The sequence below is a fragment of the Protopterus annectens genome, chromosome 9.part0, assembly GCF_019279795.1.
Source record: "Protopterus annectens isolate FY-2018-M chromosome 9.part0, PAN1.0, whole genome shotgun sequence".
In the NCBI taxonomy this organism is placed as follows: domain Eukaryota; kingdom Metazoa; phylum Chordata; order Ceratodontiformes; family Protopteridae; genus Protopterus; species Protopterus annectens.
The window spans coordinates 511,447,088-511,471,506 of NC_056743.1; the positions used below are offsets into that span (position 1 = coordinate 511,447,088).

The window sequence follows — 24,419 nt, forward strand, 5'->3', positions numbered from 1 at the left end:
ACTGTTTTCCTGGACTTCCAGAAGGAAGGAGGCTCATTGCCCCAATCTCTCTGGAAATTCAACATTGCTCTTCTGTCTCTTTGCCTCCTCTCTTTCCTTATAAATAACACTCCCTCACCTTTCTATACCACATCCACTCTCTGATCATACCCTTCCTTCCATCCATCTCCATAGCATTCCTTATCCGAAGTAGTTACCAAAATAAATTACTCGATAACTGAAATTGCTGCTTAGTTACGTTAATCCTTTCACTGCCAACCACTTTTTTAAGCTTATCCCCTGTGCAGCCACTGGCTCTCCTTCACAAGAGTGTCATTCTGGACTGGGTATAGGGTTGGGAGTCACTTCATTGGATCTCTCTTATTATCAGGCTCCCAAGTTGCCACTTTCATCCGCTGTTCCTTCCTCCCCAGGCCACATGTTGTGGCATTCATGTATGAAGCAGCTTTGTCATTTATTATTTGAATTATTGGTTACAGCCAGTGTTTACAGTAGATTACCAATGTGGCTAATGTGTCTGTAGTTTCTATTAGGCATTACTCAGCTGTCAGATAAATTATACTTCTTCACCTTGGGAAGGACAAGGTTCACTGCATACTCAGTCTTTATTTGTACTTGCCAGATGATCCTTTTCAGTTATTACTAGGCCAGGAGGCACACTCAAGTATTAATTACGTGCTATGCAATCATTTAAAGAGTACAATACAAGCATGTCCTAAAAATAATAAAAAAAAACAGTTATAGCAACAATTTTGCACAGCAAGTTTGACATAGTGAAGAGACAGAGAATGATCAGAAGATAAATTGACACAGAAGCTACCTAACAATGAAATGAACTTCCTTGAACTTTCTGAACAGTGTCAAAATCTCAAAAAAAAAAATCAGTGCTTCAGTAATGCACTAAATCCCGAGGTTTGTTGAATTAGCCATTCTCTCTCTAGCACTGGAATCTGTAGGCTAAGGTGATAGAAACTCAACACATCAGTTCTGCACATTTCTGATTTGCTGAGGTAGATGGCTCCACATTGCTAGGGCAACTTTACTGCAGGCCCTTTCCATCCTCATTGTGTGTGTGCTTTCTGAATAGGTAGAAATGATTTATGATCCAAAGGTGGAGAGTGTAATAGCATGAAAGTCAAACAGGCTTTCCTGCCAGGGTTGACCTTCTGGTGGCATATGTTCTCATTCCCAAGCAATAGCCACAGAAGGTGTCTTTTTGTCAATGGGGCATATCTGCTCTACTCTCTGAGGCAGAACATATAACAGGGGCAGAACTGAGCTTCTATATGCAGAATAACTGGCCAAATAATGAGGTCATTTAGGTACATTGCAACAGCTCCTATGAGTTATACCACTTCATGGCTTCCTACAATCATCTTCACAGCTATTTTGAAATAATACTGTGTTCATCACTCTGTTCATGTCATGTGCATTTATGGTATAAGTAGTTCTCAATACGTTTTGTAGCATCCTTCTTCCTTTTGCTATCTTACTATCTTCTTTATAGAAAAGACTCATACTGCAGTGTTTAAAAATGCTATACAAAATAAAACTATGACATTTGTTTTAAGGCACCAACTATTTATGAGATGAATGGCAAGGGACTAGCAATACCAGAAGCAGCAAGGATGGTTGAAATTAAAACAAAAGGTGTGGCTTGAACATAAAGCAGCTGCAGTGTGCTTAGAACAGTGACCCCTTAAAAGCTATTAGGCCATAAAGACTACATATGGAATACATACATGTTTTATTTTTTTTCACCATTTTTTTTTTTATTTTTATGCATCATTTCAGTGGCAGCTATGATGCCAAGTAACTATTTTATTTAACAGTTAATTTCATTTCCGTGTGATAATAGGAACAAAATAAAATTTAGAATTATGCACTGCATTTGATTTTTTTTCCTTCTTACTATGTTAACTCATTGAAATGAGAAAGGAAGTCATAAAAAATAAACAAATAGCAGGGACTCAGAGCTAAAAAAGAAATACAGAAGACATGTGACATACCAACTGGAGAAGTGGGAAAAGGTGCAGTATTTGTAATGGCCATGAAATCAGCAATCTGACGAAGTGCCCACAGGTTGGATGAGTTGTTTCCTTTCTTTATTTGTTCTTCGATCAAATGTTCCAACTCCTCTCTGAAAGACTAGCAAAAAATATATTTCAAAGCTGTTACATTTGTTAACAACTGTGCATTTAATTTTATAACAAACCCTACATGGCAAAATTATCAGTATAATAATTTTTATTATCTGAGATTACAAACCGTAATGTAGGACACAAACACATGAAATATCAGTAGATAACCATTCTTGGATCTAAGTCTGGTCTACCAGACAAATCCATCTATGATATTCCCTACTCTCTACGGATCCTGAAGTCTTCTTGCTTTATTTCTAATATCTGCACATGTGTTTATATGAACTGATTTCAAACATTTATCATTCTTGGCAAAAATACATGTTTATATTGTCCTTGAGTTGCATCATCAAGAAAAATTGATACTAGTGTCCTGTACACCTGATATTTTTGAGATATGTAAAGATTATCTTAATATGTACACCTGATACCTTTGAGATATGTAAATATTATCTTAATATGTCAGTGGCGGCTGGTGACTTCAAATCAAAGGGGGGGCTGCAGGAGACAGGTGAATGGGTGGGGTCAATGGGAAGGGATGTGGCCAACTGGAAAGGGGAGGAGCTATGCTCAAAACCACAAAAACTGTAACTTTAATTAAATATGCTGCCCTGGGTGCCAAACCGTCATTACGAGAGTCCAATCGAGACAAAATGAAGTGTAGAAGAAAAAAAATATTTCAATGCATTGTCTGCATGACAGCGTACTTAATAACTAGATGGAAACAAAATGGTTGTGAGGCATGAAAAAATAAATTACTTTTTAAATACATTACTGGAATGCCAGTCAAAATCAAGTATAAGAAAAACAAGCAGCACTCAACTCAAACCACTTCTCCTTGCACTACAGTTCTAATTATAATTTGTAATCAGCTTTATTAGTGCCAAGTAACATGCTGAAAGTAGCAATCTCTGTGATACTCCCACTTGTAAAAATATTGTTTATCCAAAAAAGACCTGCTGCCTGATAACTATCTACTTGTTTCATGGGAAAAAGCATGATCAAAGTAAAAAATGAAAAGCAAACAAGAAAAAGCTCAAGATACATTGCTTACAGGATTACTGTACAGGTAATGGACCGCACATGATAGATTGGCATTCTGTTTGGTTTACAGGTAAAGCCTGCAAAGATGACTGCAAGTCTCCAACAAATGTAATGAGCTTCTTAAAATAATGTAATCCTGTCCTTTATTACAAATACTGTCATATGCATTTCAATACCCAAGGCTTATACGTTATCTAGTTATGTAAGTATTCTCTGCATGGCAACAACAGAAAGGCTTTCAATGTTGGCAATTCTTTAACAGTATGCTTATTAAAGCTTACTTGCATCTTACAATCTTAGACAAGCTTACCTGATGGCCATTAAAGCATTGCTACTTAAACACAGAGCAACAGGCACTTTCTAAGTAATAATAAGCATAAATCAACAGTATAAAAATATGACAGAAACCAGAACATTCTAAAATAATCAAGGACAGAATAAAAATAGCACTTGTGTCTACCTTGGCTGGGGGGATACTCTGCACATTTACACTGCATAACTGCTCCTTGCTTGGACACATCCAGAATAACTACATGGGGGAGTGGGATGCAACAAGTATGTCACAATTTGAAATGTCTCTGGCCGACTGTGATGCCCCTGACACATTTGTCATACTTCTTAACCTCAGAACAAGAAGTATGGACAGAGCCATACATAGAAGTGGGACAAAGTCCCAAAAATAAGGACAATTTTTAAATATTGCTCTTATAAACTTAGAAAGATAATAGAATAGTAGGTCTTGCATTAGTATGAATTTTTTGAAAGGTACGAAATCTGAAACTCAAATGTCTGTCATTATTTTCTAACTTCAGTCTTTAATGATTTGCCACTAATGTGCCAAAAAAACACAATTTTATGAAAAATGGACCAAAAATGTGATGCAAAAATATAAAATAGCCACAAAATACAGCTGGGAACCTGTCAGAGAAGGGACACTTTTTAATATTAGTACTGCTAACTTGAGCAGCTGACAAAATAAAAGAATCTACGTGCATTTCTGAAATAAAAGTAATCTATAACTCTGATTATTACAGTTATTTCTTAATTGTAAGCCCTCCACGTTTTCTTCCAAAATTGCCATTTTGCGGCGGGATTATTAGGGGAAGAGCAACATTTTGAGCCAAAATTGGGGGCAGTTGAGAGGCTTGGATATGCCTAATTCTATAAAGCAATTTATTTGCACTTACCTCTCAACTTGTTAATGCAGGAAATCTGGACAAGGCCAAATATACTGGGGAAACATATAAACAGTACTATAAATTGTTGTATAAATTCAGACAATTGATAGAATACAGATCTTGCTTTAGCATGCATTTTTCTGAAGGTTATGAAGTCTGAAACTCAGTGTCTGTCATTATTTAGTGACTTAATTCCATAAATTATTTGCCAGAAAACCATGCATTTTATGAGGAACAAACCAAAAATAAGAAGCAAAAATCTATTCAGTCTGTGAAAATCTGGACAGTTGAGAGGTATAGTTCAGCCGGGGCTGTCTTTGAGTTTGCCGCCCTTCCCCCTCACAAAATCATGGTCGAATGGAGCCTCCCCCTGCAGCCATTCCAATGAACCATTACTTGGCTATTTCACCCCATTTACCATAAACACTAATGTGCATACTGCTTTACTTCTACGATGATTTGGACTTCATTTGAAAGTTTTATTTTGCATTTTACAGCACAAACACTAAGACATCTGCTAAATAAAGTAATGCAATCACAATGAAAACAGACTTAGCATTAAAACTTCTCTGCCCTTGAAACTCACATTCATTGAAACAGCATTGAAACCCACATTCAAAGAAAATACATTTTGCCAGTGGCAGATAAAGATTAACTTTGGGCTATTTTCAAATCATAGGCCCCTTGCACACAAAACATACACGTGGTTTTTGATACACCTTCCTGATTGTATTAAATTATATTCTTTGTACAATATAGTACAGTTGTTAGAAGGAGTTTTAAATTTGTTTTGAACATTTTTCCAGTAAACAATGAAACAAAATGCATGCACCAATAATGACAAAATTGTCCAATTCAGAACATTTTCCAGTAAACAGTGAAATAAAATGCATGCACCAATAATGACAAAACTGCCCAGTTCAGAACATTTCTATCATAAAAATCTACTCAAAGTTCTACAGTTCACCAGTATCAGTAAATATGCACAATCTCTGAAGAAGTAAAAGTCATCTAAATAATTCCACATTAAAGAAATCTGTAACTAATGAAGAGGTTGCTGCTAGCAAACAACTTTATATTTCATTGTTTCATCTACAAATACAGTGCCTGTTGCCCTTGAAGAATAAATTGCCTAAGTTGCATTAAAAAGATGATAAGCTAGTAATATTGCAATAGGGAATGGATGGCAAACTGATAACAGGTTCATAGTTACTACGTATCTTCACCAAAAAGGACTGCAACCTCCACCCCTTTACAATACAGTGCAGTATGAGCAACGCATCTACCTACTGTGGGAGTAGAACCCACAGCCTTCTGCATCAAAAGCAAGTGCCCTACCTATTGTGCTATTAACAACTCAAGCAGCCTCAGCATAAGCAGCACTAAACTTTTGTTCCCCTGCAGCTCTCAGCTTCTTGTAAAATCTACTTGACACTCAGCTTCAACTCTGAACTTTGCAGCACAAGAATTCTGGAAAAATCAATTTGGGGGGGGGGGCAAAAGACCAAAAAAAAGGGACACATTTTAAACATTGCTTGTATAATGTTGGAAAGTTGTTAGAATAAAATGCTGTGTTACCACCATACATTTCATTGACAAGTATTGAACTCAGGACCCTATGCAAAAACAGTCAGAGCAACATATCACTATGCCAAGTCATCTGTTTTATGAAAGCGAGGAAGACTGAAACTGAAATGGCTACCATTTAGTGAATTCAGTTCTCACCATAGCTGCCAACATCTTAGCACAAAACACCTGAACAAAGCCAATAATGGGGGAATACAGCCCCCAAACATATTCAGTGAGTTCAGTTATCACCATAGCTCTCAACCTTGGCACAAAAAAACCTGGATGAAGCCAATAATGGGGGAAAACAGTCCAAAAAATAGGGACAAATATCCATTGAGGACACCAGAGTAAACCCACACAAACACAGGGAGGACATGCAGACTCCACACAGAAGGTACCCCAGCCAAGAATCAAACCAGACAATCTGTAGCTGTCAGGCAACAATGCTACCACTGCACCATTGCACTACATATCAAAAATACAGAAACCACAGATTCTATGAGGAACAGAACAGAACAAATATGAGGCAAAAATCTGTAAATGTTTTATGACTGGTGGTGGGTAGGGAATTCAGGCTCTTGTCAGTTGGACCCAAAGTAGCCTTATTCTCTACCCACCACCATGTAGCAACTGGGACATTACACACACATCTTGTGGTCATCACTGCACAGACCTCTGGGTGGAGTTCCCTGCCTTCCCTATCTGGACTGCCTAACAGAGCAGTCTGGAGTTCAGGAATGAAGCACGCATGCGTGCGTGGAGTTCTTGACTTCCTAACACAGCATTCAGGAACTAAGCATGCATGCGTGGAGTTCTGGGACTACTTGTAAAATTTTTTAATTTTATTTTTTATTTTCTACAGTGGGGGGAATTTATTTTATTCTTTTTACAAGTGGAGGGGGGGCTGCAGTCCTACAGCACGAGCTGCCCCTGTAATATGTATACCTGATACCTTCAAGATATGTAAAGATTATCTTAATACACTCCTAAATCTAAGCATCCTGCCTGTGCTCACTGAATGACAAGAGATAAGTCGCTTCACTTGCATTAGCTTTTTGTTTTTGGGCTTCCTATGACGATACGACTTCTGTGTCACAGCAGGCTAATTATGTATAAAACATGAACAGAAATAAATAATATCTCCCGGGGAATGATATATTTACATTTCCTAGTGGAAGACACTTAAGAAGACCATTGCATTTTAGCTGCTTCCCTCCAACTATAAGACAGGCTTCTAAAACTGAACCAAGCAAGAAATTATAATAAAAAATAGTTGCTTCGAGTTTTGAGTAAAATCATTTGTTTAAAAAAATGATTAACTTTTCAGACAATAAATAACCATGACCCTCCTGACTAAATGTTCTATTCATCTAAGACTTGTTTTATTCAATTTTCAAGAAACATTTCTTGCTTAAATCTTAAAGCGACATTTCTTTTAGCTTCTTGCTTTAAATGCTTACATTAATTTGTCAGTTTATCCCCACAACAGGGAAATTTTCATTTGTTTAAAAACATTAGACTTTCTTCTACAGGAGCAGAGATCCCCTTACTTCATCTTTTCAGGGTAAAACTGATCCTAAGTAAAATATTTGGTTGCACTCCTATCACATATCTTCTTCTTAGTTAATTTCAGATAATCAGAGTTGATAAATTCCATATTTTTGACGTTGTACTATGTATGCATTATCCTGGACTTCTGACTACTGACAGAATTTTGTAGTAAACAGAGACTTATTAAACCCCTCATAACACTATATCCAAATGAATAAATGAATGAATGCTACAGCACTCATGTCTACAATACCCGAATCAACAGAAATCAAATGTGTCCTCAGCTTTACTGCTGAATCATATTTCGCATTCATTTAACCTTTGTGCAGGGTTCCAGCAATTGTTATTTTAAATTTAACTCTCCCTGCTGTACTGTAGTATGTATCAAAACTTTCTCCAGCTCACAGAATAGTTAAACATTTTTTGAAGATATTATACAAAATTATACAATAATGGCTCAATACCTTTCAAAAACTTGCATGCTGATTGGACAGCCCAACCAGCAGGCCTATCATAACTGAGAATATACCAAAAGAAAATGTTCACCCACTGAAGTACCATTGAGTGGCCAGACTTTTGTATTGACATATGCTTAGAAGATGACGCAAAATACAAGAAAAATGAGGTACATTATGTATAACTAAAGAAATAGATTCCTTCTAAATTCTCAACAGACTCTCGTACCTCACAACTTTCCAGATTTTCAAAGAATGGACAGATTTTTGCCTCATAATTTTGCACTGTTCCTCATAAAAATATTCTTTTGGCAAGCCACTGGGGATTGAAGTCATTAAATAATGATAGACATTTCAAATTCAGTCTTCATATTCTTTTACAAATGCACATGAACACAAAACATATTCTAGGAACTTTCTAACTTTATAAGAGCAATATTTGAAATCAGTCCCTATTTTCTGGATCTTTGGCTCCCCATCATGTTGTCCGGGTTTTTTACTTTTTGCAAAAAAAAAAAAAAAAAAAAAAAAAAATTAGAGATTCTCTTTTCTCAATTGCTTCTCCTTCATAGCTGTGCAGTTTGCAAATTACCTAGCACATTTGTGCCTTAAATGGGAAGGTTTCAATGCAGTGATAAAAAGGCTGAGCTACATTACTGGGAAAAACTAGCTGTGGTTTATATATGAACTGAAAGTGCACATGATTCATTAATTTTTTTAGCTTTCTCGTGTTCACGTGCCAGGTTCAGCTATGCCTCCTGTAGTTTTTACTTTGTTGTGTTTTAGTTTGCATTTAAATTTCTGAACCGATAATACATGGGTATGCTTTTAAGTACTGCCAACTTCCTAAGTAACAGCTTGGTTTTGGCAGGCTCATTGTACGATCACATCACAATTCACAATGACATAGATAAAAAGGGTGAACTCTCAGGTACTGTCTTTGTTGATATATTTTGTGATATGTAGATGCTTTCAAATGCATTCCACTCAAACTTAGAGCAAGCACATCTAAAAACTGAAAAGACTTTTTGAGCATATTTTTAACAATTCTGCATTAATAATATCCCTGCATCACTAAGTGGTTATTATTTTCTAATTTTTTTATATCCTCAGTGACTTGATGAGGACTGCCAAGCCTCATGATTTTTTAATAACAGTCTTATTGTGGTAAGGCAAAATAGTGGAATCTGACTATATATATATATATATATATATATATATATATATATATATATATATATATATATATATATATATATATATATATATATATATATATATATATATATATATATATATATCGGTCCCCTTCAGTAGATCGAACCTTTAAAAGTTTGAACATCATACAGCCGAGACCATATGATTGAACTTTTAAAAGTTTGACTGAATGGAGATCCGCATACAGTGCGGAATGGGAAGATTTCCCTTTTCCGCAATGTAGTGTGATCTCGAAGTTGGTATATTTAAGTAGTGGGGGTGTGGGGGGTGCAGGGTGGCTTACCCCCCTGCTACACAGGTTTAGATTTTTTTTTTCTTTTTTTTTCTTTCTGCTTCAGTTTTCAAACTTTTAAATGTTCGAAGTCATGGTCTTGACTATATCGTCTTTGAACATTCAATAGTTCGATCTACTAAAGTAGATCCATGTGTGTGTATGTATATAAATATATATATATATATATATATATATATATATATATATATATATATATATATAAAAACATTCACAATACTTCCATTTAAATTCTGTAACAACTTCTCTCTTATTTCACTGATGCAATACTATTTCCAGGGGAAAAAAATAATCAATTATTTATTTGTAAAAATGTTTAATCCATCTTTACTCTTTTCCATAATATTAATACTCTTGACTTAGATATCATACTTCAAATAAAATGAAAGCTGGATAATTACACATTCACCTTTAATTAGGGGCCATTATACCCTTAAGTCATCTTATTACTCTGAATATTCAATACAAATCATTCCGTACTGACGTAGAACTATTCATTTCTTTATCCATGTAACCAGAGGTCATACTCCTATCATACTTCTCCTCTAATAAAAAAGCATTAATTTCCATCTCTTGTTTATCATCCATGGGAGTGGGTGGCTGTGCTGGTGCAGCGGTTAGCATTGCCTCCTCACAGCAAGAGGTTCACCGGTTCGATCCTCAGCCAGGGTGCCTTCTGTGCAGAGTATGCGTGTCCTCCCTGTGGTTGCATGGGTTTCCTCCAGGTGCTCCAGTTTCCTCCCACATCCCAAAGACATGCTGCAGGTGGATTGGACACTCTAAATTGGCCTTAGGTGTGAGTGAGTGCATGTGTGTGCCTTCATTTGTTGACCAGCTTTGTCTGACTGATCTAAGTAGCCCTTTTTCAGCGGAGGACCGGGGAGAAAGGATACAGAGGTTATACAGAGTATCATTTACAAAAGTAAGTAAACAATCAACAGCAAGATTACATAAAACATTCAAGAAAACATATACATGAAAAACAAGGATTTACAACAGAATAATAATATGGCAATCAGACTTAGAATCTTACATCATTCAGAAACAATAACAGTTTTGTCACCAGACTTAAAATCTTACATCATTCAGAAAGGTATATATGTAATGTGCTTAAGATGAGATTCAGAGTAATTAATGTGAGAGTAGGTCTAGGAAGTTAGAGAAAGTAACATAGGTGGGGAGGAGATAGTGGTGTGCAGTTAGGGTTGATAAGATGTTTACGAGGGGTGAGTACAGTGGCAGGTTCATTGGCTTAACAGGTATTTTTTAGTGGCTACCTTGAGTTGACTAAGTTGCTTAAGGGACCTGATCTCTAGCGGGAGTTTGTTCCAGGCCTTGGAAGGATTATACCTATAGAGATTACATCCATTCTTAGTTTTAGGTTTGTGGATTTGTAGCAGATCTAGATTAGAGTTCTGGAGGGATCTAGCGGGTGAATAGTACAGGATGTAGGACAGTAGGAAGGCTGGTAAAGGATAGAGTGGATGATCTGGAGCTGAGAGAGAAGAAGCTGGTGAGGTAATTCAAGCCAGTTAAGGTGCTTGAGTGAGAGACAGTGATGGGAATTATTTGACGGGCTGCAAATTTGGCTGTCTTGTTGTAGGTAGATTCAAGTTTGGCTAGGAGTGTGGCATTGAGACAAGTAAGAATTTGAGAGACATATAATAGACTCAATAGGGGGTAGGCCTAAGACAGAGTAAGTCTAGCTTCAGTGGTGAGAAACTTTTTGTTGTGGTAGAGGTACACTAGTTTCTGATGAGTTTTCTTGATACAGCTGTTAATGTGTACATCAAATTTAAGTTGGTTGTCAATGATGACACCTAGGAGTTTAATGCTAGATTCCACCTTGATGTGCATGTTATTGAGGCACAGGATTGAGAAGGTGGTTTTAATGTGGTTGTAGTTTTTATAAAGAAAAAGCAGTAGCTTGTTTTTTTGGGGGTTAAGGATAAGCTCGTTATCAGGGAGCCAGTTCTCTACTGAGTTAAAGGAAGTCTGTATTGCAGAGATGAATTTGGAGGGAGAGTCAGCAATAGTGATAGGGTGGCCACAGTGGTGCAGCGGTGCCGCCTCACAGCTAGAGGTTCTCTATTTCGATTCTTGGCTGAGGTGCCTTCTGTGCGGAGTCTGCATGTCCTCCCTGTGGTCGCGTTGGTTTCCTCCGGGTGCTCTGGTTTCCTCCCACACCCCAAAGACATGCTGTAGGTAGATTGGACACTCTAAATTGGCCCTAGGTGTGAGTGTGTGCGTGTGTGTGTGCCTTCTGTGGAAGGTTGGGCACCGGGCTGGCAACTCGACACCGTAAAACTCCACTGCCAATCATGAGTGGACAGATGATCCACTGTGGTGATCCCTAACCGGGAAAAGCCGAAAGAAGAAGAAGAAGTCAGCAATAGTGATGACAGTAGAGTCATCAGCGTATTGGACCAGTGATGACTGAGGACAGGAAGAATGAAGAAAAAGTAAAGATGTTGAAAAGTAGTGGACCAAGGATGGGACCCCCCTTTTTAACCGGGAGAGGAGAGGAGAGTGCAGATTGCCAGTTAACTGCTTGAAATCTGTCAGTGAGGTAGCTGGAAAAAGTTCAAAACAAATCAGTAAGTGTTTGGCTATTAACAATGGGGGAGAATGCATCAGTGAGGAAATGTTACAGAGTAAAAACGATCAAGTTGAGAATTACAGGGGGTGGATATATCAGAAGCAGTAGGATTAATGGCAAGAGGTTACTGTAGGTAAAGGCAAGTGGGATAGTTATTTTAGACAAAATTAGTGAGGATTAACTTTGGGTTGTAAAAATGAAGACGTATAAGAGACCGGGAATTAGCAGTTGGCATTTGTGGTAATGTGCTCACCTAGGCAGGTTCAAGTGAGCAATACAAGCAGTTAAAATTAGTTTTAGTTCTATAGGGAGATAAGATGGTAGCTCAACATACTTAGTTTCACGTCAAAAATATTGGCAAATCCTTATGGTGTCATGCTGGGATGTTTTGGCAGTGCCGTAATTCAGGGATGCTGGCTGAGAGAAGAGGTTTGGCCAGATAGTTAGTTTCAGCTCAGAAATAGTGGCAAATCCTTATGGTGTCATGCTGGGACTTGCTGGGGCATCTCGTCTTCTGTTACTCTTATTTCTCTCCAATTCCATAACGTCATTCATGCAAACATCTCATTCTCTCCTTTTGCATTCTTTATTATTAATATAAAGATCGTCTTCTAGCTAATTCTTGGCTCTTTTAAGATAGCTCTCTCTCTCTTTTTCTTTCTCTTTCTCTCTCTCTTATTTCTCACCAGGGCCATGCCTGGATAACAAGAGACAAGCACCTTCACCAAGCGAATTTCAATTTCCATTGCCATCTCCAATTTATAGTCATGAAGCACTCTGAGAGCAAATAATTCTCCTAATGTCATCTATCAAACTTCCTGCTTTTTTGTTCATATTACTAATTTTTAGTACTCAGATCCATTTAACATCACATTTACCATACTGTCATGCCATTTATTTTTCATTCTTTTCATCTCACCATTCAAGAATATCCAGAATTATTTACCCCTTTTTACCAGCATTATTTAAAGTGTCCTACCCTCTTGATTTATATTGTTTTATATAAGACCAACTGCATAACATATAACATACCCCGCTATCCCTCATTATATACAACTCACTTTTGATCCCTACACGTCTTTAGCAAGATATCCCAGTTATAAATATATCCCATTAGTTTCATCAAACAACTTAACTTACTAGAAACACTTTCATATGTAAGCAGTCATTGTACGCAAAATGAAAACGTCATGGGATTTTTGTTTCAGAGTCAAGGCTTTCACCTACTTGATGTTATGTTGTAGAGAGAGAGAGACAGCCCCATAATGAAATTACTTACTGTGAGCCTTTCACCATTGGCTTAAAATAAGAGTACTGTAACCTCTTACTTATGTTACTGTTACCAGCTGTCTGAGTTTTTCAATTACTTTGCTGCATTTCATTTTTACTGGTAGCCATTTCTGATGAAGTACTTTAAGGAACACTTGAATGTTATGCTTGAAACTACAGCTTAGTTAGTTGCTTTGTCAAAATAAAAAATTGTTACCATTACAGTTTCACTGTTTCTTTTAATTTGATGAATTTATTTTTCTTGAAATTTTCAGTAAAAAAGCAAGATCCACAAATGCAATAACTGGATAGCAATCCAGGTGCAGCTTAAAGTAGGTAGGTTCATAATTATTTGAGAAAAACTTTTCCATAATTCTTTCTAGCTCCAGTTTGTTTTGTACCTCGGACATGACTTGTATGCATTTAAATAATTGGTTATCTAGGAAAAATGTTGATGACAAAATCTTTTGCTGATTAGTCTGCTGTGTAGTTAATATAGAACTTTATTAACTCATTCAAGCCTATTGTGCCTTTTTGTATTTGCCGAGTTAACACCTACAGCTTCTAATGGAGTCCAGACCTTTTTTTGGTCTGGCTTCTTTTGGGAAGTGCCTTACCTGCTAATAATAGGCAGTGTTAGATTTGTTAGATTGTTAATGTAGGGTGTCCCACAGTAGAGAAATGAATCACTTTTTGCAACTTATTACTCATATTTTCATAACTGAGAGACCTACATAATATTGAGGGATATGGTGTGAAATGCTAAGGTGGGAGACTCAAAAATTCAGTGTTAATGTCCATTTATAGCACAGTATACTGGAGATACTGCAAGTTTTTTTTTCATTAGTAATTATGACAATAAGCACTATTTTCATAACTACTTAATACTCCAAAAAACAAGTGACTTACAAATGATGTATGGCATAAGGTGAAACCTTAAATGTTGTTGAAGGAAACTGACACTAATATTTGCAATGTTGTTGTGGTTGTCTTTCGTCTTTTCCCGGTTAGGGGTCGCCACAGCGGAACTCCGGTCCGCTAATGATTGGCAGTAGATTTTCATGAACGCCGAGGTGCCAGCTCAACGTTCAACCTTCAACAAAGGCACGCCCATTTACCCATGTCTTTCGAATGCCCACCCAACTGCGGGGAGGACATGCAGACTCCACACAAAAGGCACTCCCCGCACTCCAGCCAAGAATCGAACGGGAGAACCTCTTGCTGTGAGGCAACAACGCTACCGCTGCACCACCATGGAAGTACATATTTGCAATGTTACTTGCACATATCGAGAGATATTCAGTGTTACTTACATTGCTAATTATACAATCAAGCTTGTGTTTTCACATTTCTGTAAATATCTCAATAAACATGCATACATGCATCCAGTGAGAAGAATTTATTGCTGCCTTGTCAAAGCTTATGTTGGGTTAACAAATGTGTTCTAACAAAATAAAACCAGGTCATACATTTTACAAGGTATGACAATTTGTTTACGAAAGTTTAGTAAAAACTATAATTCTGGGTTTGTGTGCTTTATAATATATTAACGTACTCATGGAAAATGAATGCACTGACAGTTATTGCTGTAAAGGATATACACACACACACACACACACACACACACACACACACACACACACACACACACACACACACACACACACACACACACACATATTCTACTTAATAACACTCTTAGATTCAATATGATATTAATCCTAATCACTCTCATTCTTGTCATGTGTTGCATGTTTCTTATAAGACTAGAGGATTATGTTTCACGTTACTGCAGTAAAGATCTATTTGTCTTTCAAATAATAGTTATTTTATTCAAAATATTTCATATTTTTCTTATGATGTAAATACCGTACAACATTTTTACATGTTGTTCTATCTTAAATGGATTTGGAAAACAAAACAGTTCATTAGAAACAACTCTATAAGCATATGTAACAGTAATAAGGATAATATAATGTTATCTCAGTTTATGCCTGCAAAGAGAATAACAAAATGATAAAACGTTTTTTATTTATTTTTTTGCTGAACCTAAGATAGAATTTGCTTATAAAAGCAAGCATTCAGTGTGGTGCAGTACAGAAAGAGGAAAAGCACTAAAAAGATGTAGTCTTGTACCTTAAAGTGTTATACCCACATCCCAGAGCTGCAAAATGAGGTGAAGATGAAATATAGAAAACAGCAATCAGAGTGACCCGAGGCAGAGCTGCATGAAATACCAGGTGCATGCGAGAGGGGATGAGCAAACTAACACATAATAAGGCAATCCAGCATGGATCTGAAATGGGTAAGTTCTCCAAACAGAGATTTTTTTAAATAAATATAAAAGTTCAGCATAGACCTGAATGCTGAGAGAAAACTGATGTGGAAATATACTAACAGCAGTCAGAATGACCAGAAATAAAAGCATACAACTAGCTGGGGAATGGAGGAGGAGGTGGCACAGAACACATGCTAAGACAGCCAGCGATCCAGCCAAGCTTGTAATTTTAATTCAGTATATGCTTGCAAAACAGGTATAAAATATCACAGCAATAAGAATATATCTAGGCATAATTCTGGGGAAAAAAATTAAACTTTCATGTACATATTGATTTACAGGCCCCAAATATCCTAAATCCACAAAGGGAAGACTATATTTTTTACATCACTTACAAAGGAAGTTAGAAAAGCAATTATTGTTGATGCACTACTTCAAAGACTGGAATATTATATCTTAATCACAGCTGTACTATCTGCTGAAAACACAAGCATTTTACAAAAAAGGAGAAACAGTACGCCAAGATTAATATACCTCAGTCCCCACATGGAACATCAGTGTGCAACTATTCCCAAAAACAATGTCTGCCAGTAACCATTTGAACCACATTTCTTCTAAACCTCCAAACCCACAAATTACTTAATGAGAACTACTGTCCACCAGTACATTACAAGTTTCACATCTGGTGCTCATTCTAGTCACTCTCAGAGACAACAGCAGTTTAAATCTCCACAGAGTCACACTTACTTTAGCTCCAGCTAAATGTGCATGTTCTAAACGTGAAACTAGTCCCTGCGCTAGGGAAAATTACACCTGGCCTTGTTAAGAAGGCCACACAATCCTGAATGGGAAAATTACACCTAGCCCTTTTAATTAAGAAGACCACACAAACATGAAAGTTAAATAGAATGGTACTACAAATTACTTAGCATCATCTAACTCTTGCACCCTCAATAGTATTTGGATAATCCCTGAAGCGATTGTATTAATTTATATGTAATGCATGGATCATGGTGATTATGCTCAAAAAATTTGTAAAAAGACAAATCAGTTAAGCATTATAGTAGTGTGAAACCCAACCTTAACAACTGTTAAGCACCCCCTGCTTAAGTTGTTGAAGTTAGGACTCATGCTATGCAATCAAATCTGCCAGCACTGACCTGTAAATGACAGAAGGGTACTGCTGTATGACAGAGTAATGTATCCCTTCCGCTGACAAACTCAGAAAGTAGCTAGAATGACAGGATGTGTTTGACAGACTTTTTTTTCTACAAGAGGCTACGTGTGAAACTCAAATTATGTCACTATCCAGTGACTTCAGTCCTTCATAATTTGTCAACCATTGACTTTATGAGGAACAAACCAAAAAAAAAAAAAAAAAACAAAGCAAAAATATGGACATTCTTTGGAAATATGGACCGTTGAGAAGCATGAAAGGTGAACATTACACTGCCTTTCTGACAGTGCCCCCCCCCCCAAGTGCTTTACAGCTTTGAAAGCCATCAAAACACTTAGCATTTTTGTTTTCCTAAAACTAGTAGTAAATGGAGCAGATAAAGCTACATGCACTACAAATAATTACGATTAGCTCACCGATCATAACTCTTTATTACGTATTCTTGACATAGATGCCAAGTAATTCACCTCTTGACCTTTACTGTCAAGGTGAACGTCTTGGCATCCATGCCTCGAACACATAATGAATAGGTTATGATTGACAAACCAATCATAATCCGCTATATGTAATCCTTATAGACTCTTATAGTTATATATCCTGTTATATAAGTACAGTTGTGTGCACTTACCATAAATGTAAATGTTCAAGTATATTCACTGTTGCAGTCATCACATTTAGGTTATCCCTTCCAGGGTAGCCCTTGGCTGGCCCGAATACCAGAGGCTTAGTATTTCAGCATCATTTGCTGTCACATCAGGACTGATGTCAGGTCATCAGTAGTATAAAGTAAGGCAGCTGACACCATTACATCAGTTTTTCTTGCCTTAACTGTCAGGAGCCCCCAAGTGGGGGTCAGATTCTGGTGGAAGAACCCCACCGGTAGAAAGTAAATACCAAAATGTCCCTTGTAAAGGGAGAGAAGAAAGAAGAGGGGAGGTGGAGGGAGCGAAACCAGGACTGCAACAGTGAATACACTTGAGCATTTACATTTATGCTAAGTGTACACAACTGTACTATGTTGTTCATGTTTCACTGTTGTAGTCATCACATTTGGGTTGATTTCCAAAGCTGAGGAAAAGGGTGGAGGCAGTCAAAGAGACTAGGGGCTGGCTAGGATGCCCTGCAAGACTGCAGTGGCAAAGTCTGCCTGGATTTGGAGAAGATAGGCAGGTGGTAATGTTTGATGAAAGTGTGAACAGATGTCCAGGTGGCAGCTTCCAGGATGTCCCTGGTATGGACTCCTCTGAGGAAAGCTGCAGAGGTGGAGGCTGCTCTGGTGGAGTGAGCCCTGACCCCCTTAGGGGGAAGCTTTCTATGTTGCTTGTAACATAAATGGATGCAGTGTGCTATCCATTTGGAAATAGTTTGCTTGGAGATGGCTTTGCCTTCTGCCTCTGCAGAAAGCTAACCAGCAATTGATCAGACTTTCTGAATTATTTAGTCCTGTCTAGATATAATCTGAGCTGTTTGTGCACATCTAGTGAGTGCAGGATCCTTTCCCCCTTGTTCTGTGGGTTAGGGAAAAAGGTGGGCAAATGAATGGATTGATTGAGAGCCACACTGGACACCACTTTGGGCATGAAAGATGGGTTAGCCCTGAGGGAAAACCTGTCAGCATGGAAGATGATGACAGGCTCCACAGTTATGAGTGTTTGTAGCTCGGAGACCCTTCTGGCTGAAGTGATGGCCAGAAGAAAAGCTGTCTTCCAGGAGAAAATTTTAACTCTGCTGAAGATGCTGGTTCGAAGGGGGGCAGGGTGAGGATTTTCCAACACAAAGTTAAGGTCCCAAGCTGGGGTAGGTGCTCTTCTGGGTGGCCTCAAGTTGCTAGCCCCTGTTAGGAATTGTTTGAGCAGAGTGTGTGAGAAAAGGGGCTGCTCAGTGGGGAAATGAGCAGAGATAGCAGAGGCATGATTTTTAATAGAGGAAAAAGAGACACCACTGTGTAGCAGGTCAGTTAAGTAATCCATGATGAGGGGGAGGGAGGGCTGTGCTGTATTGGCTCCCTTAGCCTAAATCCAGGTGCAGAACCTTTTCCATTTGTCAGCATAAGACTTTCTAGTGCTAGGGAGTCTGGCCTCATGTATAACATCTAGAACCTGTTTACTGAGGTTGGCAGGTTGATCAGTGGTTAGGGAATAAGCCAAGCTGCCAAATTGAGGGTCTGCAATTGGGGATGCATGAATGCTCCTTCCCTCTGGGTAAGGAGGGTTGAGGTCTGAGTGAGATGCCATGATGGCAGTGGGGACAGGCTGTGCAGCAGTGAGTACCAGTGCTGGTGAAGGCAGTCTGGAGCAATAAAAATTGTCCTTGGTTTTTCCTCCCTTATTTTGAGCAGTACCCTGGGGATGAGAGTTAGTGAAGGAAAGGCATAGACCGATAGATTGACCCAGGGAAGGACAGGGCATCCACTTTCCAAGCCATGCAGTGATGCTGCATGGTGCAGAACTTGCTGAGCTGATGGTTGGTGTGGGAGGCAAAGAGGTCGACCTTCGGGGTGCCCCATTTCTGAGTTATTAGGGTGAAGGTTCTTTTGTCTAGCTGCCACTCGTGTGGGTCCAGAATATTTCTGCTTAAGTGGTCTGCCAGAGAGTTTAGAGAACCTGGCAGGAATTGTGCTAACAGGTGGAGTTGCATGGCAGAGGCTGTGCACCAAAGGGTCATGGCCAGCCTGCATAGAGGATAGGAGTGAGTCCCTCCCTTCTTGTTGATATACTACATCACAGTGGTGTTGTCTGTTTTGATCAGGAGAGCCCCTGGGGACAGAAGGGGCCTGAAAGCTGTCAATGCATGCTGGACAGCTAACATCCCTTTTTGGTTGATGTGCAGATGAATTTGCTGTGGGCTCCATTGGCCCTGTATGCACCTGCCGTCCAGGTGTGCACCCCAGGCATAGTCTGATGCATCTGTGATGAGAGTCTGGGCAGCGGGGGTGGTGAGAAAGGTAGTCCCTTGTTGTGGGAGCATGCTGCTGCCCAGAAAAGAAAATCTTTCCTGAGGCAAGGTATCATGGGTATAAGAGTTTTCAGGTCTTGAGAGTGTTGACACCAAAGGCTTTTTAGGTACTATTGAAATTTCCTCATTTGCAGTCTGGCATATGGAATGAGTAGAATGCAAGATGCCATGAACCCCAGAGCTTACAGGATTTTCCTTGCAGTTAGCTGGGGTCTGGTGGCTAGTTGAGAAAAAATAGGCTGTCAGGTAAGTTTGCTTTTCTGGTGTAAGGAATGCCATCTGGGATGCTGTGTCCAGGCTAGTTCCCAGGAATATAATCCTTTGGGTGGGTACTAGTTTGGATTTCTTTTCGTTGATAGTGTACCTTAGGGAGGTCAGTAGGGACTTTACAAAGGCCAGGTGCTTGAGCAGCTTTTCCTGACTGTCTGCCTGAATTAGGCAATCATCTAAGTATGAGTAAATTTGGATATTCCTTTGTCTGTAAAAGGCAATGGCCGGAGCCAGACATTTTGTGCAAACTCTAGGAGCAGTAGATAAGCCAAAGAGAAGTACAGAGAACTGAAAGTGCAGGGATTCTTCTTGCATGATTCCCTGATAGGAATGTGGAGGTAAGCCTCTTTTAGGTCTAGGGTGGCTAGTCAAGCATCCTTGGAGAACATGGGTAGCAGTTGGTGGAGGGTGAGCATTTTGAATTTTGGTATCACCAGGAAAGTGTTTAGAAGGGATAGATCGAGGATGGGTGCCAGGTGCCCTCTTTTCTGGGTACCAGAAAAAGTCTGGAGTAGAAACCGTGGCCTTTCTGTTCTGCAGGAACATGCTCTATTGCCCTCATAGATACCAGGGAAAGGGCTTGGTTTTGCGCCTCTGCCCACTGGTTTGGAGGTAGATCTGGGTACCCTTTTGGAGTTGAAAGAGTGTGGAAAGAAAATTTGTATCCCTGGGACACTATGTTGAGGACTCAGCAGTCATTGGTAATAGTGGCCCAGGTGCTTGCATGAAAGGAGAGTTTTCCTCCTAGGGGTAAGTGAAGTTGGGCAAAGGGAGGGGGTGGGGGAGGAGAGACATTGTGAGTTCTTACCATGAGGGTTGGCTTAGAACTCCTTGTTTTTGAAATGAAGGAATTCCACTGTTTTGATCTCTGCATTCCCTGTGGCTGCTGTCTGGGGGGTCTGCTTCCATGGGGTCTGGGCTGAACTGACCTGGTGGGAGCAAGAAAGGACTAGTGCTTGGAGGGGCAATGCCTGTTGAACCTGGGTGGCTGGACCTGTAAGAAATCCTTAACTGTATGCCTAGATTTAGCTTTTTCTTCCATCTTTTTTAAGACCTCCTCTGCCTTAGTGCCAAATAGGTTGTCTTTGTGCAAGTGTGCATCCAACAATCTAGATTTAACATGGTCTGGCAAGGGCTGTTCCTTAAGCCATGCATGCCTTCTAAGGACAGAACTGGTGAATGCTGCCCTGCAAGAAGGTTCTAGGGTGTCAAAACCACAGTATAAGGTGTGTTTAGTTACTTGACTTGCAGAATGCATTAACTCTTGTAACTCTTTAGATTCTGCACAAGCAGGAAAGGTAGACACTTTTTGTTTGAGGAGTTCCATGGTATGTTGCTGAAAGTTTAGCATATGGAACTGGCAATTTAGTGCTCTGATAGCAAGAGTAGCAGAGGTGTAGCAGAGGTGTATACTTTTTTACCCCATCTGTCTAGTGCACGTGAATCCCTATCTGAGGGGGTGGGATTCTTAGCAGAGGTTGCTTTAATTCCTTTAGGCCCTTGAGAAATTACCTCAGGGTCAGCAGTAGGATTTTTAAAAAGAAATTTGTGTGAGTCAGGGACTCTGTAATACCTGTCTGGTTTTCTGAGTGCAGGAGGGAGGGTGTCAGGAGTCAAACTGGATTCCAGGGAAACATCTTTCACAACATCTAGGACTGGGGGAATGGCCAGGGGGTCTGTGCTGTGGAAGATCTAAGACTTACCTGTCTCTTTTTAGACTGAGGGTAGTCCTGACATTCCCATTGGAAATGCTCCCTTAAGGTATGAGGTGTTTTCCCAAAGGAAAAGTCCTCAGGGGGGAGAGGTTGAGGGAATGGAGTCCTCTGCATCTGCATCCTTAAAAGCAGAGAGGTGTTTCTTGGGTGTGATTCATACACTGGGCGTTAGAAACTCAGTAGTTTTCAAAAGAGCGGTAGATGCGAAAGAAGTCGTCGGTTTGTGTCAAGAATCAGTAGTGTGAAGTACTTCCTTGGAAGCCACTGCCTGCTCAGCTTAACGAAGCCATATCGGAATTTGAGGACTGTAAGTGAAAATATCTAGCTACAATAAGGGCCCAACGATGTATAGTTCTGGCATTGAACAAAGCACAAAAGCAACAGCTGGGGACATTGTGGTATGGGCCTAAGCAAGTGACGAAGTAAGAATGAGAGTCTTGGTGTGGTATTCACTTTCCACAGGCAAGACAATTGTTAACTTTTTCTGACATCGGTTAGTGCAAGAAAAAAGGATCCCCAATGGAGTACTTAGCTTTAGAAGACTTCAGCTTCAATTCAGAAGACGAAACTCAGGTAGCAGCTGACCGGCATTCATGCAAACTGCTTCTGCTTTAGGCTCTGCAGCAAGAAAGACTGATGTAATGGCATGGGCTGCCTTACTTTATACTACTGATGACCTGATGTCAGTCCTGAAGCGACAGCAACCGACACAGAAATACTAAGCCTCTGGTATTCGGTCCGGCCGAGGGCTACCATGGTAGGGATAACCTAAATGTGATGACTGCAACAGTGAAACACAAAAAACATGAATATGTCCCAAAATTATGGAACATTTCCTATATCACCCCTCTGCTTAAAGGAGGAACATCAGCAGGATTAAACAATTACAGACCCATAGCCATCCTTTCCCCCTCTGTCAAAATTCTGGAAAAATGTATCCACACTCAATTACTACAATACCTGTTATCTCACAACCTTATCTCTCTCTCCCAACATGGATTCAGACTAAAACATAGCACCACCACAGCCCTAATTAATTTCTCTAACACCATCAACCAACTGAGAAATTCAAACCAGCAAGTAGCATCAATCTTCTTAGACATGTCAAAAGCGTTCAACACTGTCTCCCTTCAGAAACTATTTAGTACTCTTGTCTCACTAAACCTATCAAAGACTTCCCTCTCCTGGTTCCTAAGCCATCTTTCTTACAGACAACAAGCAGTGCAATGGAAATCCAAACTCTAACCACTTCTGCCTGTCTCGGTTGGAGTCTCCCAAGGGTGCATACTAGGACACCTTCTTTTCACCATCTTCTCTAATGATCTAGCCTCATCTACAACACACGCTAAAGTAGTTCAGTATGTGGATAATTCAACTTTAATCTGCTCAGCAGATACCTTACCAGATCTCCAAATAATAGCCCAACAAGCACTTAATGATATAGAAACACATCTAAGTAAATCACAACTACTCCTCAACCCCCAAAAGACACAGTTAATGCTATTTACCAGTAGCAAACAATCACTGACCACCCCTCCTTTCACTGTTCTTTCAGCAAACAACACAATCATCCAACCAGTTGAGCATACAAAACTCCTTGGAGTGACAATTGACAACAAATTCAGATTTGACCAACACATAGTCACCACAATTAAGGAAGTTCACATCAAATTTGGCTCACTGTACAGAGAAGCAAGACATTCCTCACTGACAATATATCCAGAACTTTCCTCCTCTCTACACTCCTATATGCTTTCCCCCTCTTTACCAACTTAAAAAAAATCAGACTTAACCAAATTGGAAACTTGCTACAACAAAATAACCTGTTTTGCAGTCAACCTTCCCACCAAACCCACCATTGTATTACTCTACATAAATTAAATTAACTCGAACTACCTAACCTTCTTCATCTCTACCAACTTAAATTCACACACAATATCATCTTCCATCATGGCAGTTGCCCATCCCTCAAGGAACTTGTTCCCTACTCATGCCTATGAAGTCTAAGCTCTGCAGACAGAAACTTTCTCACAGTAAACAAAGCTAACAACACTCACGGTAAAGCCCTATTCTCAAATTTCTCAAATCAAATAGCCACATTATGGAACTCTCTACCCCACACCCTCCAAAACACACCTGAATCTACCAGTTTTAAACAACTACTATTTGAACATCTATCCAAGAACTGGCATTGCTCCTGCGCCAAACCTGACTGAAAATATATCTATAACTCTCTCATCACACTGTCCACTCCTTACCTAATTTTCTCCCTCTCCTCAGTGCTTATTACTACTCAAAAATAAATATATATAAAGGAAATGTCATTTTATCATAACTATTTAATATGTACACACTACTAACTTTATTTTTTCTCACAGTAATCTTCACTGAAATGCTTGTGTTTTTCTTTTTGAACCTGTATCTACTAGAAAATTGTACTGAATACTACTTTGTATAGACTAACTAAAAGATATGCATTCTGCATCTTACTGTATGTATACTATTGTACTATCTAATTATTGTATATTGCTTGTATTTCTCTGGAGCTTTTCTCCCCCGGGCCTCTGCTGAAAATGGGCTTCTGGCCCAGTCAGACTTTCCCGGTAAACAAATGTAAATAAATAAATAAAATATTATACTATAGTATATAATATTATATTGGGTCTACTTGACATTACCATGAAATATCAGTAGGTCAACGTTCATTT

At 39.1% G+C, this 24,419-nt stretch overlaps 1 protein-coding gene across 2 annotated transcripts in view; it reads right to left on the reverse strand.

The window, feature by feature from the left end:
- ADD2 (adducin 2) overlaps nt 1-24,419 on the reverse strand; it is a 906,318-nt gene that overhangs the window by 410,961 nt on the left and 470,938 nt on the right. For both annotated transcript variants that reach the window (XM_044083076.1, XM_044083077.1), the window contains exon 3: nt 2,010-2,148. In XM_044083076.1, the coding sequence (XP_043939011.1) occupies nt 2,010-2,148 (139 nt within the window). The remainder of the gene's footprint in view (nt 1-2,009; nt 2,149-24,419) is intronic.